This window comes from Mustelus asterias, unplaced genomic scaffold (genome assembly GCF_964213995.1).
Source record: "Mustelus asterias unplaced genomic scaffold, sMusAst1.hap1.1 HAP1_SCAFFOLD_92, whole genome shotgun sequence".
Taxonomy (NCBI): domain Eukaryota; kingdom Metazoa; phylum Chordata; class Chondrichthyes; order Carcharhiniformes; family Triakidae; genus Mustelus; species Mustelus asterias.
This window is the reverse complement of record NW_027590141.1, coordinates 894616-910511: the sequence shown is the minus strand read 5'-3', so window position 1 is coordinate 910511 and position 15896 is coordinate 894616. Positions and strand designations below refer to the sequence as shown.

General features: G+C 45.5%; 1 protein-coding gene and 1 pseudogene across 1 annotated transcript in view; one reads left to right on the top strand and one right to left on the bottom strand.

Annotated features, from left to right (window-relative positions):
• Positions 1-15896, bottom strand: part of LOC144484110 (uncharacterized) — a 162904-nt pseudogene that overhangs the window by 5864 nt on the left and 141144 nt on the right.
• The window catches only part of LOC144484124 (uncharacterized), an 89664-nt gene that overhangs the window by 59411 nt on the left and 14357 nt on the right, over positions 1-15896 (top strand). Inside the window, 3 exon segments of the mRNA XM_078202673.1 lie at positions 62-1229; positions 10741-11500; positions 11502-11605. Coding sequence (XP_078058799.1) covers positions 62-1229; positions 10741-11500; positions 11502-11605 — 2032 coding nt within the window.

Sequence of the window (15896 nt, the reverse complement as noted above, 5' to 3'; positions counted from 1 at the left end):
TGGACGAGGCTTCAACTGATTGTCCACCCAAGAGAGAGGCAAGGACACCTGCACCATGGAGAAACCATGGAAATGTGGGGACTGTGGGAAGAGATACAGAGCCCCATCTCTGCTGGAAGCTCATCGGCGCAGCCACACTGGGGAGAGGCCGTTCACCTACTCTCAGTGTGGGGAGGGATTCACTCTGTCATCCAGCCTGCAGTCACACCAGCGAGTTCACACTGGGGAGAGACCGTTCACCTGCTCTCAGTGTGGGAAGGGATTCACTCGGTCATCCAGCCTGCAGTCACACCAGCGAGTTCACACTGGAGAGAGGCCATTCACCTGCTCTCAGTGTGGGAAGGGATTCACTCAGTCATCCCACCTTCAGAGACACCAGCGAGTTCACACTGGGGAGAGGCCATTCACCTGCCCTCAGTGTGGGAAGGGATTCACTCAGTTATCCCACCTGCGGATACACCAGCGAGTTCACACTGGGGAGAGGCCATTCACTTGCTCTCAATGTGGGAAGGGATTCACTCAGTCATCCCAGCTGCAGATACACCAGCGAGTTCACACTGGGGAGAGGCCGTTCACCTGCTCTCAGTGTGGGAAGGGATTCACTCGGTCAATCAACCTGCTGACTCACCAGCGAGTTCACACTGGGGAGAGGCCATTAATCTGCTCGCAGTGTGGGAAGGGATTCACTCAGTTATCCAGCCTGCAGACACACCAGCGAGTTCACACTGGGGAGAGGCCATTAATCTGCTCGCAGTGTGGGAAGGCATTCACGCAGTTATCCAGCCTGCAGACACACCAGCGAGTTCACACTGGGGAGAGGCCATTAATCTGCTCGCAGTGTGGGAAGGGATTCACGCAGTCATCCCACTTGCAGACACACCAGCGAATTCACACTGGGGAGAGGCCATTCACCTGCTCTCAATGTGGGAAGGGATTCATTGAGTTATCCAGCCTGCAGAAACACCAGCGAGTTCACACTGGGGAGAGGCCATTCACCTGCTCTCAGTGTGGGAAGGGATTCACTCAGTCATCCAGTCTGCGGACACACCTGCGAGTTCACACTGGGGAGAGGCCGTTCACCTGCTCTCAGTGTGGGAAGGGATTCACTCAGTTATCCAGCCTGCGGACACACCAGCGAGTTCACATTGGGGAGAGGCCATTCATCTGCTCTCAGTGTGGGAAGGGATTCACAGTTTCATCCCAGCTGCTGAGACATCAACAAGTTCACGAGTGATTCCCAGGGGTAGGATTCTGCTGTTATTGTTTCTGCTCTCAATTACACCCAGGGCTGCATTTTGTTCATTCTCACAGTTGGTCAATGGGGAGGGTCAGAGGGTTTCTTTGTGCTGGACTGGCTGGTCTCAGCCTCCAGTGGGCTGATGCTCTTTGAGTCTTTTTGTGAATACCTGGTTTCAAATGTCACAAGGATCACAGAGTGACAGGGTGTTAGGAAGTTTCGAGATATTTAGTCAGAAGAAAACAGAGGTTGGCAGTGCAAAGGTACCTTTCTGAATGGAGGGCTGTGACAAGTGACGTTCCTCAGGGATCAGTGCTGGGACTTTTGCTGTTTGTAATATATGTAAATGATTTGGAGGAAAATGTAACTGGTTTTATTGGTAAGTTTGTGGACGACACAAAGGTTAGTGGAATTGCGGATAACGATGGGGACCGGCAGAGGATACAGCAGGACATAGATCAGTTGGAGACTTGGGCGAAGAGATGGCAGATGAAGTTTAATCTGGACAAATGTGAGGTAATGCATTTTGGAAGGTCTAATACAGATGGGATATGTACAGTAAATGGTAGAACCCTTAAGAGTATTGATAGGCAGAGGGATCTGGGTGTACAGGTACACAGGTCATTGAAAGTGGCAATGCAGGTGGGGAAGATAGTCAAGAAGGCATACGGCATGCTTGCCTTCATCGGCCGGGGCATTGAGTTTAAAAATTGGCAAGTCATGTTGCAGCTTTATAGAACCTTAGTTAAACCGCACTTGGAATCTAGTGTTCAATTCTGGTCACCACACTACCAGAAGGATGTGGAGGCTTTGGAGAGGGTATGGAAAATATTTATCAGGATGTTGCCTGGTGTGGAGGGCATTAGCTATGAGGAGAAGTTGGAGAAACTTGGTTTGTTCTCACTGGAACAACGGAGGTTGAGGAGGGCAACCTGATAGAAGTCTACAAGATTATGAGGGGCATGGACAGAGTGGATAATCGGAAGCTTTTTCCCAGGGTGGAAGAGTCAATTCCCAGGGGCATAGGTTTAAGGTGTGAGTGGCAAGGTTTAAAGGAGATGTACAAGGCAGGTTTTTTACACAGAGGGTGGTGGGTGCCTGGAACTCGTTGCCGGGGAAGGTAGTGGAAGCAGATACGATAGTGACTTTAAGATGTGTCTTGACAAATATATGAATAGCATAGGAATAGAGGGATATGGTCCCCGGAAAGGAGGGGGTTTTAGTTCAGACGGGCAGCATGGTTGCTACAGGCTTGGAGGGTCAAAGGGCTTGTTTCTGTGCTGTAATTTTATAGAGAATAGAATAGAATCCCTCCAGTACAGAAGGAGGCCATTCAGCCCATCGAGCCTGTTCCGACCACAATCCCACCCAGGCCCTACTCCCGTAAACTCACATTTACCCTGCTAATCCCCCTGACACTAGGATCAATTTAGTATGGCCAATCAACCTAACCTGCACATCTTTGGATATTTATTGGTGAAACTAACAATGCAATAACACGAAGGGCCGATAGTTAACAGTGCGATAAAACAGGTGGATGTAATCATCAACAGAGCCCAATTCCCTAAACCTTTCTCATATAGACTTTCACCCGTGCCCTCCTGGCGACCCCACAACATCTCCATCTCCCGTGGTCCAGCGCCACATCAACGCATCCCCCCAGGATGCACATCAGAACTGGAGGCAGCCAGCTGCACTCCGCACCCATTTGCCTGTGATGCCCCTGGCAGGCGTCTGCTGGAGAGCTGGGACCGAGAGGGGTCCAGCCGTCTTCCTGGTGATATGGATGTATCCTTGCCTTGCTGTTCACCCTGCTGCTCTTGAGATGCACCGGTGTCAGGAAAGGGGGAGTCGGAAAGCCCTGCATCCCCATCGGCCGGAATCCCCCGGGTGGAAGGCCCCAGCACCGTCCCCAGGCCCCCCTCCTCCCTCGAGGCGCCAATGGACCCCTGGGTCACTCCGTGGGACGGTGAAGCTGACTAGGGGGAGGGAGTGGTGATTGGGAAAGTCTGCAGGGTTGGTGATTGAGGAGAGGGTTGGGGGGGGAGCTCTGCAGGAGTCCTGATGGGGGAGGGAGCTGGTGATCGGGGAGGGGGCGAGAGGGGTAACTCTGCAGGGGTGGTGATCGGGGAGGGGGCGAGAGGGGTAACTCTGCAGGGGTGGTGATCGGGGAGGGGGCGAGAGGGGGAACTCTGCAGGGATGCTGACTGGGGGGAGGGGTTGGTGATTTGGGGGAAACGCTACAGATGAGGAGATTGGCGGGGCGATTTCTCTGGGGAGGGGGGGATGTCCACTGAAGGTGGAAACTGGGAGAATGGAGCGCATGCACAATGACACCCCTCCAGATCAGCAGCTGGCTTCCCCAGCAAGTTTAGGTTCCTCCCCTTCCTCCTGCAGTGAGGATTATATTGTGACTGTTTTTGACTGTTTGTGATCAGATCCCTCCGTACCACCGCTTATACTATTTTTTAAAAGCCGGCTTCTCCTTAGAAGGCTTTTCCTCCAAACTCCGGGGATCACTCAGACAGTCTCTATCTCACTCACGTCTAAACATCACACACTCTTATCACAGATGATTACCCACTGCATTTTGACCCACTCTATTTAGAGTTCGATAATCTATTCCGGTGTCCCGGTCGTGGCCATTCAACCGGACCGTAAACAGATTATCCCGGACGAGCCCCCAATTGTTGTAGGTAAAAAACCTCTGACACTATTAGTGGTTCAAAATGCAGTGTTTATTTTCACAATTGTGGGAGAAGTGAGGTTCCTAACGGTGGACCCAGGCCTTCTCATCGAACACAAGTAAGAACAGAATTTATATATGTCCCGGGCCCCGCCCTCATTACATTGCAAAACCTGAGATGGCTGTCATTGTTCATGGTGAGATTCTTGTTGTTTTAGCAGTATCTTCCTCTGCGTAGTTTGTTCGATCTCCAAGGCCACGATTGTTCATCATTTATATTCTTGAAACAACATCACAGGTTTTGCACAAACAAGTTAACTAATCTACATACAGGTTTGTATAATACTTTATATCAGGATAAGATGAATAACGTATGATGAATATATATATATGAATCTATGGTTATACAAAGACAGAAGGCATACATGTCAACTCCATCGTGTTAAACAAAGGTACATAAAAATGGAGACTGTTTAGCTTATTTCGAGCTGGGTTAATCGCATTTCTTGATAACAAATGGAGACAGAGGAATAGCTATTCCTTTTATCTGGCACAGACATGAAAAACACCGGACTCTGACAAAAACATGGATTCTGCAGTGTTCTCAACAAAATCACAGAGTTTGGGTCTTAATGCTTAAGTGTGACAAAGTTCATTAACCCATTCCCGACTGCACAGGTTATAAGATAGATCAACATAGGAAAACAGTGGATTTAGGAACAGGAGGAGGCCATTTGGCCCTTCGAGCCTGCTCCACCATTCAATAAGATCATGGCTGTTAAGATATACAGCATGTTGTACATTGTAATATTCTAAATGGGATATTATGAAGGTGATACATTTCCAGTTCTTCCTGTTTTTGTTCCAAAAATCTAATTTCATAATTCCTATGTTTTAGAAATAAGAATTAGTTGCAAGAATTGCTTTTAAAAAATGGAAAACCTGGATTGAGAATCTGATGAAAACACCCTCAGGGAATTCGCAGTCACAAAGCATGGCCCGTGTTGGTTTAAGAAGTCAAAACTCCAGAGGTAAGAACTGTAAAAGGTCAGCTGGATCTTTTAGCTGGAGAGATTGGGTCTGACAATTATTGTACTGTTTTTGTTAGGTGAATTCTTCATTCAGAGCTCAGGGAAAAAGGGTTTAGTTTTGAAGCTAAATATCTGTCAGATATTCCACCTGGTCTCTGTTACCATGGGGATATGTGATTGAGGGTGGAGCCATGGTTAGATTTAGACCATAAGATATAGGAGCAGAATTAGGCTATTCGGCCCATCAAATCTGCTGTGCCATTCGATCATGGCTGATAAATCTCAATCCCATTCTCATGCCTTTTCCCCGTAACCTTTTGAGTCCTTTCCAATCAATGACCTGGTTCCAGCGGACAGTCTGCAGTTAGCTTGGAAGCCACCAGTTGTGGGATCAGGAGCTGTGAACCAGCTGTGGGGCTAGAAGCCTGGAGGACCATTAAAAACCAGGGGTGTTTCCAACATTTAAATCCCTCAGCAAGAATGCAGTGAAGCCAATGTTTGGACAGAGGAGTCCACAGTTTGAGAGCTTAAAGGAAAATTGGAGGCTTGTTTAAGGAAAAGATAATGAATGGACTCCCATAAACTCTTGGAGTTTGGAGAATATCTGGAGTACTGGGGAGAATTAAAGTGAATTGTGGAGAGCTTTGACATAACTTTGGGATGGTCCTAGGAATAGAAGTGAATGAAACTTCAAGATATTGTTAAGTATAAAGAAACTCTTGGGGTGAGGTAAAAAAATAGAACTAGGTTTATATCATAAATCTTTATTGCGTGTAGTATTCAATTTGTAGTGTTGTCTTTTTAAATTTTATTTAAACATACAGCAAAGTTTGTTTTTGTTTAAAAATGTGGAATTTTGTGATGTAATTCTTTCAGTTAATCACTGGGTGTTCGAATTTCTCTGCAAACGTTAACAGTCCTGACCGGGATCGCAAAAATTCACACAAACAGTGTTTCAAAACAAATCGAAGGAAAAGATGTTTATTCTTCTTCAGTACAAATGTTACACATGAAGAAACCCTCTTCTGGTATCTCCAATAATTTGTTGCTTCGAGCAATTCTTTTCATGGAACAATCAGATAATTGATGACTGAAAATGGAACTAATTGTATCCCTTTAAAGCAGGAGGGCGATCGCCCGGCACAGAGGGGAATTCGGGATTTCTCCCATAGACCAATTGACAGGGATTCTACCCTCCAACCACCTGAAGTGAATTCTTTACATGAATCATCCGTGCCAGTGCAGTTATCAACTTGCAGTTTGGCTGATCAGAAAATGCCTTGTTGCTGATTTTCCTTGTGTTAGGAAGTGACAATTCCAAGGCCAGATCTTGTTTCCTCCTTGATCGGGATGTAACCCGTGTCCACATCTTCATTCTTCCACTGGTTGTAAGGTTCAGACTCCGAGAACATCGGCAGGTAATCAGACCCTGACAATTCCCACTGCCTTTCAGTCATTTCTCACAAAAGCTGCTGGGATTGGAAGCTTCTATCTGAAATATACTTTCTTTTAGTTTCCAACCTTCACCATGAGACAAGCATTTTCTGTTACCATGTTATAATCCTGACAGCCTTGGGGCGGAGTCAATCTTTATTTGGTCTGGATTTGTTCACAGAATCAAACATTACAGGTTCAACTCTGACTCCAAGCTATATTAGTGAGTCCCACTTTTTACCTGCTCATTATAACTATCTAATCAGTGCCCGCCATCTGAATAAACTTAACCTCTATTGATATAATTAACAGCCACAGTCAGAGCATCGAAAAGATCACTAATGGGTGTGACTGCCATGGTGTGTCAGCAGCTTGGGTGAACAAGTGAATCCTTTCCCACACACTGAGCAGGTGAATGGTCTCAGTTTGGAAACTGAGGGAAAATAAAATTTCAGGCAGAAGCTTCCAATCTGGTAGGTTTTATGAGAAATCGCTGAAAGTGAGTGGGAATTATCAGGGTCTCTCCCCAGTGTGAATTCCCTGATGTTTCAGTAGGTCAGATGATGTTCTAAACCTCTTTGCACAGTGAGAGCGCCTGAACGGGGTCTCCTCAGTGTGAATGCGCTGCTCGACCCTCAGGTCGGCTCAGGTTTTAAAGCAGCTCCCACAGTCAGAGCATTGAACAGGTTTCTTATTGGGGGAGGTGCCTCAGGATTCCAGCAGACTGGATGATTGACTGAGTCACTTCCCACACACACATCAGATGAATGGCCTTTCCCCAGTGTGTAATCGTTTGTGTCTGAGCAGACCAGATAATTGAGTGAATCCCTTCCCACACTCGGAGCAGATGAATGGCCTCGGCCCAGTGTGAATGCGTTGGTGTGTCAGTGGGAGGGATGAGTGAGTGAATCTCTTCCCACGCTCTGAGCAGGGGAACAGCCCCTCACCCGTGTGAAATCGCTGGTGGTTCTGCAGGGTAGATGACTGAGTGAATCCCTTTCCACACACACAACAGGTGAATGGTCTCTCCCCATTGTGAACCCGCTGGTGTGTTAGCAGGGCAGACGAATCGCTGAATTTCTTCCCACACTCAGAGCAGGTGAATGGCCTCTCCCTGATGTGAAGTTGCTGGTGATTCCTCAGGGTGGATGAATCACGAAATCCCCTTCCAAACTCCGAGCAGGTGAACGGTGTCTCCACAGTGTGGCTGCATCGAAGGGTTTCCAGCTTCGAGGGACAATTGAATCCCTTCCCACAGTCCCGACATTTCCATGGTCTGAGTGTCTTTGTACATCTCCAGGTTCAGATGAAGGTTTGACCCCACAGATGACACATACATGGTCTCTCCTCACTGTGAATCCTTCAATCTTTTCCAGGCTGTGTAACTGGTTAAAGCTCTTTCCACAGTCAGTTCACTGGAATACTCTCACTCGAGTGAATGTGTCTCAGTGATTTTCCAGTCACACTGATGTTTAATCAGTTTGAAGGAACAGACAAACATTTTCCATTCTAGTTTCAAATGCCGATGGTATTCAGATCCTGAATAATTGGGTGACTGTCAGATCCTAACGTCATGTTTGTTGAGATTTGTGTCTGTAAATTCTCCCCTTCTAATAGCCTGTGAAAGAAATTCACAAAAATCATTGCTGTCAGTCCAGGATAAAAACTCAGAACAGACAATTCTAGTTTCTGTGGAACATTCTTTCCTCTCATTCTTGAAAATTTGTAAATCTCCATCTCAAACACTCTCCCTCCATTCTCACTTTGCTGGACCTGAAATAGACATTGTCCTGAGGGTGCTGATTCATCCTAATCGACAGACCTGTGCTGACTGTTTCATGTACAGGACACATATTCCCGAAATCTTCACACAGGCTTGTGTCTAAGCATATAAAAAATGAGCATATAAAAAATTTGCATATTTAGTGTACTAAAAATGTATGCAATATTCAGAACTCTTATTACATGATTAGAGATACAGATGGGTGCGGAAGAACTTGACTTGGGGAGCAAGCAATCATGTTCTGGAACTCACTGACGATGAGAGTGATGGAAGTGGAGACGACCAGTGATTTCAAAATAAAATTGGTCGGGCACTTGAAGGAATTAAACGTGCTGGGGAACAGGGATATCGAGGAAAAATGGCACTGAGTGGATTCCCCGACAGAGACTTGGCATGGACTCAAGCTGCTGAATTGATTTATCTTGTGCTCTGATGACTCTTTGACTAGAAAATATACAGTGTAGTTACAATACTATTCTGGAATTAAACAACATCAACTGTAATACAAATCCATAAATAACATACCCATTATGCACCATATAGTAAGAAGTCTCACAACACGAGGTTAAAGTCCAACAGGTTTATTTGGAATCACAAGCTTTCACAGCGCTGCCCCTTCATCAGGTGAGAAGGAGCAGCGCTCTGAAAGCTCGTAATTCCAAATAAACCCGTTGGATTTTAACCAGGTGTTGTGAGACTTCTTACTGTGCATCTCCACATCATATGCACCATAAAACAACACCAGACATATCAATGTTGTTACGATCCTCATGGTCACCTTATAATAAACAAATTCCCACAAATCACAATGGAATAAACTGAAAGACAATGTTTCATTTTTAAAAATTTTTACTTTAAAAATTAATCTAAAATTGTCACTGAATCATGCATTAAGAAACAGTATTTGAATAGACAAGATAAATTACACTTTAAAAAGCTCAGACAATAAAAACAGGTTCCACAAAATCACAAACATTTCCCCCTCAGTATATTTCGCTCTCATTCCAGTTCCAGAGTCCCACAACTCTCCGTATTTCCCAGGGGGAGAAAGAAAGAGTTTTCCTCACAGATGTTGTCCAGAGGATGAAGTTGGAGTCTGTGTGTGAAGTTTGAGTCTGTGTGTGAAGTTTGAGTCTGTGTGTGAAGTTTGAGTCTGTGGTGAAGTTTGAGTCTGTGTGTGAAGTTTGAGTCTGTGGTGAAGTTTGAGTCTGTGTGTGAAGTTTGAGTCTGTGGTGAAGTTTGAGTCTGTGGTGAAGCTACAAACAGAAGCTGTTCTGTTTCAAATCCAACTGCGGGACTTGGAAGAAAATGATGGGAAGAGATTTTGCAAAGTCCCCTCCCCCACTCCCTCAGCGGGCAGCCCAGCACGCAGGCGCAGAGAGCGCTGCTGAGCCGAGCTGTCCGGAGCAGGCGCAGAGAGCGCTGCTGAGCCGAGCTGTCCGGAGCAGGCGCAGAGAGCGCTGCTGAGCCGAGCTGTCCGGAGCAGGCGCAGTGCGGCTGCCGCCAGCGGTCGCTCTCGGGTCTCTTTTTGGAGCAGCAGCCGCCGTGGAGAGAGGGGGGAGGGGGAGATCACCGAGCGGCTTCTCGCTCTGGCCGGAGCCGCCAGCCGGTTGCCTGGAAACCTTGGCTCGATCTGGTACAGGGGGAAGGGAACAATGGGTGGGGGCGGGGCTCCCGTGGACGTTCGCCCGGGCCTGCGCACTGGAACCACAGGACGTCACATGGGAACAGACTTATTCCTATTGGCTAATTCAGGCTAAGTTCCATTTTGCCGTCACAATGCGGAAGTTGGTCAATGATTGAAACTTCCGCCTCTGGACAACATCTGTGAGGAAATCAATGTTTCCCCCTTTCCATTTCTTTTCTCATTCTGGGGGAAATTGGGGACTTGCAGCAACTGAAGGGTAAGGAAGTGAATCCAGTCTGTATATTCCACACATTGTTAGTCCAGTTATATGGGCATAGATCTGTCTGGCAGCCTGCATGGAGATTTTCAGCTCTCTGTGTCCAGGACAGGAAGCAGTGAGCATGGATCTGTCAATCAGCCTCAATCAGCACCTTCAGGAGAATTGGGAGGGTAAATATTAGATACAGCAGAGTGAGAATGGAGGGAGAGTGTGTGGGATGGAGATTTACAGCTTTTGGGGATTGAGAGAGAAAGAATGTTCCATAGAAACTGGAATTGTCTGTTCTGAATTTCGATCCTGTACTGACACTGATGACTTGTGTCAACTTGTTTTGCAGGATATTGAAAGAGGAATCACAGGCTGAAATCTCGAACGTCACGTCTAGATCTGGCAGAGTCATATTCCTTGGGACCTGAATATCATCGGCCATTGAATCTGGAAGATTTGAAAAGATTTCAAACATTAGTGTGACTGGAAAAGCACCAACACACTTCCACATTCAAGTGAGAGTGTTCCAGTGCACTGACTGAAGAGCTTTAACCAGTTACACAGCCTGAATAAATATCACACCATTCACAGCGGGGAGAGACTGTACCCGTGTTCTGTGTGTGGACAAGGCTTCAACTGATTGGCCACCCAAAGGAGAGGCAAGGACACCTGCACCATGGAGAAACCATGGAAATGTGCAGACTGTGGGAAGAGATACAGATACCCCTCTCTGCTGGATGCTCATCGGCGCAACCACACTGGGGAGAGGCCATTCATCTGCTCTGAGTGTGGGGAGGGATTCATTCGGTTCCCCCACCTGCAGACACACAAGCGAGTTCACACTGGAGAGAGACCGTTCACCTGCTCTCAATGTGGAAAGGGATTCACTGTGTCATCCACTTTGCAGAGACACCAGCGAATTCACACTGGGGAGAGGCCGTTCACCTGCCCTCAGTGTGGGAAGGGATTCAACCAGTTATCCAATCTATGGACACACCAGCGAATTCACACTGGGGCGAGGCCATTCACCTGCTCTCAGTGTGGAAAGGGATTCACTCGGTTATCCGACCTGCAGACACATCAACGCGTTCATACTGGGGAGAGGCCGTACACCTGCTCTCAGTGTGGAAAGGGATTCACCGTGTCATCCACTTTGCAGAGACACCAGCGAATTCACACTGGGGAGAGACCATTCACCTGCTCTCAGTGTGGGAAGAGATTCGCTCGGTCATCCGACCTGCGGACACATCAGCGCATTCACAGCGGGGAGAGGCCGTTCACCTGCTCTCAGTGTGGGAAGGAATTCACTCGGTCATCCGTCCTGCGGACACATCAGCGCATTCACAGCGGGGAGAGGCTGTTTACCTGCTCTCAGTGTGGGAAGGGTTTCGCTCGTTCATCCAACCTGCAGAGACACCAGCGAGTTCACATGGGGAGAGGCCATTCACCTGCTCTCAGTGTGGGAAGGAATTCACTCAGTTATCCCACCTGCTGAGACATCAGAGAGGTTACACTGGGGAGAAACCGTCCACCTGCTCAGTGTATAAAAAGGGTTCAGAATTTCATCACAGCTGCTGAGGCACCAACAAGTTCACAGGGGTTGGATTCTGCTGTTATTGTTTCTGCTCTCAATTACATCCAGGACTGCATTTTGTTCATTCTCACAGTTAGTCAATGCGGAGGGTCGGAGGGTTTATTTCTGCTGGACTGGCCGGTCTCACAACTTTGCCTCCAATGGGCTGATGCTCTTTGAGTCTTGTTGCGAATACCTTGTTTTAAATTTCACAAGGATCACAGAGTGACAAGGTGTGAGGAAGTTCAGAGATATTTCGTCAGCATTTCTGTTTGAAACTCCCCCAGAAGCCCATCCAATTTCCTTTGTAATTGTTTATTGTCTCCACTTCCTCCACCCTCGTAGGCAGCAAGTTCCAGGTCATTACCATTCACTCCATCAAAATATTCTTCCTCCCATTCCCCCCGCCCCGCATCTCTGACCCAAAACCATAAATCTGTGACCCCCCTCGTCCTTGTCTCATCAGCTAATGAGAACAGCTTTTCTTTGTCCACCTTATCTAAACCTGTCAGAATCTTGTCCACCTCTATCAAATCTCCCCTCAGCCTCCTTTGCTCCAAGGGGAACAACCCCAGCCTGACAGCGACAATAAAGAACAAACTAACAGAATATGTTAATACCTGAAATCAAATGGGAATGTTTAATTTCTGTTTTAAAGATATTGTGAATATATTGTCCTGGACAATAAAGGAATTGGAATAACTCACCTTGAGAGTGGTTGAATGGAATATATCAATCTGGTATCCACCTACAGCCCAGTGAAAGTCTGGAATGTGTAGCTGGAAATCCCTCCCTAACAACACTGTGGGTGTACTTACGCCTCAGGCATTGTAGCAGTTCAGGAAGGCAGTTTTGGCGCTGATCGTGGCCGAGGCAGCTACATACAGCCACATATTCTGTTATAATTGAAGGACTGCAGATTGAATGTGAGGCATTATGGGACTGGACTATCTTGACCACATTCCTGTGACTGCTCAGTTTCTGCAATCAAGGACCATTAAAGCTGCTTAGCAGGGCCCCAACAGAGGACCTGGTGGGAATATTTATTCAGAATGAGTTAGAATTAATCTTATTCCAGGACTGGCTGGTGTTCAGCGGCTGAGATTCCCGAATCTGTGAAGAGGAGGTCTGACCAATCAACAAACAGTGGCAGATAGTTGGTTAAGAAGTTAAAAAGCGTTCTCAGGCATTGTTTAAATTATTTTATCCCAAATTTGTGATAAGACCTGTGAGGGACATGTGACCCGTTAGTCGGTGCAGTAATGGTATACTCCAAATAGCACTGGACTGAAAAGCAGACCTCAGAGTAGATTCTAATGGTTATAAACTGACCCAAGCATGGCCAGTGAAAAAATCAGAGCTCGAGTGAGGACTGGACAGGTCTCTTACCTGCTGTTTGGAAACTAAGAACAAGAAACTTATCGATAAAATTATTAGAGAATACAGCCAACATTTCAAGTCTGGAAGACACTTCATAACAGCTCTTATGAAGGGTCATCCATACCTGAAACATTGGCTCTATTCTCTCTCCACAGATGCTGTCAGACCTGCTGAGCTTTTCCAGCATTTTCTGTTGTTGTTTCAGATTCCAGCATCCGCAGTATTTAACTTTTATGATAAAATGATTCGGTCTGATTGGAAACCCCACGACCCTCCCGCAAAACAGAGGGAGTGGTGGCAAAAGGGGAAAAAGGATAAGGATGATAAAGTCTGGGTTCTGATTCTCCGAGCCCATGTAGAATAAACAAAATGAGTGAATCAGTTTATAAAGAACAGAAGTTATCCATCCCTAAAAAAACTGATCAAATAAAAATAATTAAGTAATGGAATATAACAAAAAAATTCAGAGATGAAGTTTACAATCTAGTTTGTTTTGATTTTTATACTTGTGCAAAGAAGTATTATTGTGTGCCAATTTTTTCTGCTCACTCCCCACCCCTTTTGGTTCTGTAGAAAAGTTAACCCTTTCAGCAGACAGTTCATTTATTTTCAAATCATCTGAAAACTCATGTCTATTTTAGTTTATAATTGAAGATTTATGGGAATTGGCTAAGATGGACTTTCGGCATTTTTAAAGTATAAAAAAGTGGTCTTGAGAAGGCAATTTGGTAGAGAGAGGTGGAGAGAGAGATGTTTACAAAGAGGTGTTGAGAGCTGTTGGTTTTACAAGTTATCCATGTTTTTGGAGCGGTCACTTCATGTCCTGGTCTGAGAGGGATGGAGAGAAGTCTGTTCAATTGTTAAAGTTAAGCTTTCTCTATTAACTGTTGATCGATACTTTGCCTTTTATCGTTCTGACTTGTTACGTTTTTAATGGTTAATAAACTTTCTGAATTCACCAATTAAATTGTTCTTTCTTGCCATATGGTTAAGTCACTGGAACCTGGTGTGATTTACGATTGGGGAGGTTATTGTAAACAAGAGAACACCCATAAATCTTAGTTCAAATAAATTAAACTTCTTACAAATGGAATGCTCTCCTTTATTACGAGAGAAATTGAACAAAGAAGTAAAGATATTATGCTTCAGTTATACAGGGCGTTGCTGAAACTGCATCTTGAACACTCGGTGCAGCTTTGTCTCCTGTTTAAGAAATGATACAAATGCATTGAAAGTGGTTCAGAGAAGGTTTAATAGATTGCTTCCCAGTTCTTGACCCTCACAGGATAAATTTTGTCCAATTTTCCTTGTATTCACCTCTGACAAAGAATCGTCCTGACTCAAAATGCTGTCTGTATTATCTCTCTATAGATGCTGTCAGACTTGCTGAGATTGTCCAGCATTTTCTGTTTATGTTTCAGGTTCCAGCAGCAGCAGAATTTTGCCTTTATACTAATTCTTGTTGGATAAGGAAATCTAAAGTATCGGCTGTAGAATGGCAGTGTGGAACGCAACACAAACAGATCAGCCATGATCTCAATAAACAGTGGAGCAGACTCAAAGGGCCAAATGGCCAACTTCTGCTCCAATGTTGAATGTTGGTCGCAATTTCCTGAGAATTGTGAAGCAAGGCTGGAAGATTCACCTTGCTTGTGTTAAAACCATCACTGTGAAATTCAGTTCTGGGATTAAAGGTTGCCAGACTGGAAAAGGAAAACAATGGAAATACACTCTTGGGGAGTGAAAAGTCACCTTGCCGGACTCATTCTTGGAGAATTGAGTGTCAACATTCCAAGGCAGAGTAAAACATAACCATTGAGTGGGATATTTGAGTGTGTTAAGAGTAAAAGGGCAAAGTTCAATTTTACAGCTTAAGAGCTATGTTTCTACAAAAAGTGTTTACTCATTGTTGCTTCCAGCTTGTCAGAGTAAAAGTCATAAAACTTGAAGTTTTGTCTTGTGATTCTTTCATTTACTCAATGGGTTTAAATTCATTTCTTTAAATTATTGATCATTACAGAGATCTTAATAATTCATTTAAAGCCCCAAATTTCGACTTCCCATTTGAGCCTGGGGCACCTTTCTGTCTCTCCATTGCTCGTGTCAATGACAGCCAGGCGACGGAGCTGAGGGCTGAATTTAGCCAAGAATAATGAGGCCTGCGCCCCAGTTGCAAAACTGCCATGGGCATCGCAGTAATAGAGAGACAGGAAAGTGCTGGAGAACTCGGTAGGAAATGGGCCTCCAACCAATTGTTATATCGGTCTCTCAGAATGAAAAAGAAACCCGTCTCTTTCAATACATATACAGGGAAGAGGCTGCACTGAAATCTGTCCCTTTTAACCTGCACAAAAGCAGGAGGCTGAGATTGACAGGCTGCAGGAGGAGTCCGTTCAGCCCATCGTGCCCCTGCTATCTCTTTGAAAGGACTCTCTGATTCATCCAACTGCTCTGTTCTTTCCCCACAGCCCTGCAAATTCTTCCCTTTCAAGTCTTTACCCTTTGGAAAGATTCTATCGAATCTTTTTTCAGGCAGATCAGAACAACTCGCTGTGTCAAAAAATAAAATAAAATCTCATCTCCCCCTCTGGCTCCTTTGCCAATTACCTCAGAGGGACTCACTTTCTGTTAAAGAGCCTGCCAACCCCTCTCACCCACTTTCCCGAAAGTGCATCAATATAATCAGAAAAAGTCCAGCAAAATCAAATTTTTACTGATAAAAGTTTATTAATGAAACAGAACATGGTTAAAACAAACAGAAAATGACTTGAGGATCAAAGACAACCAGAGTAAAAGGATGTTCACAATGTTCTGGATCCAAATGGTTTCTCTTTAATTCATCTGTAGCCTGTTCCCTGCCCTCTTTGTGGAACACCT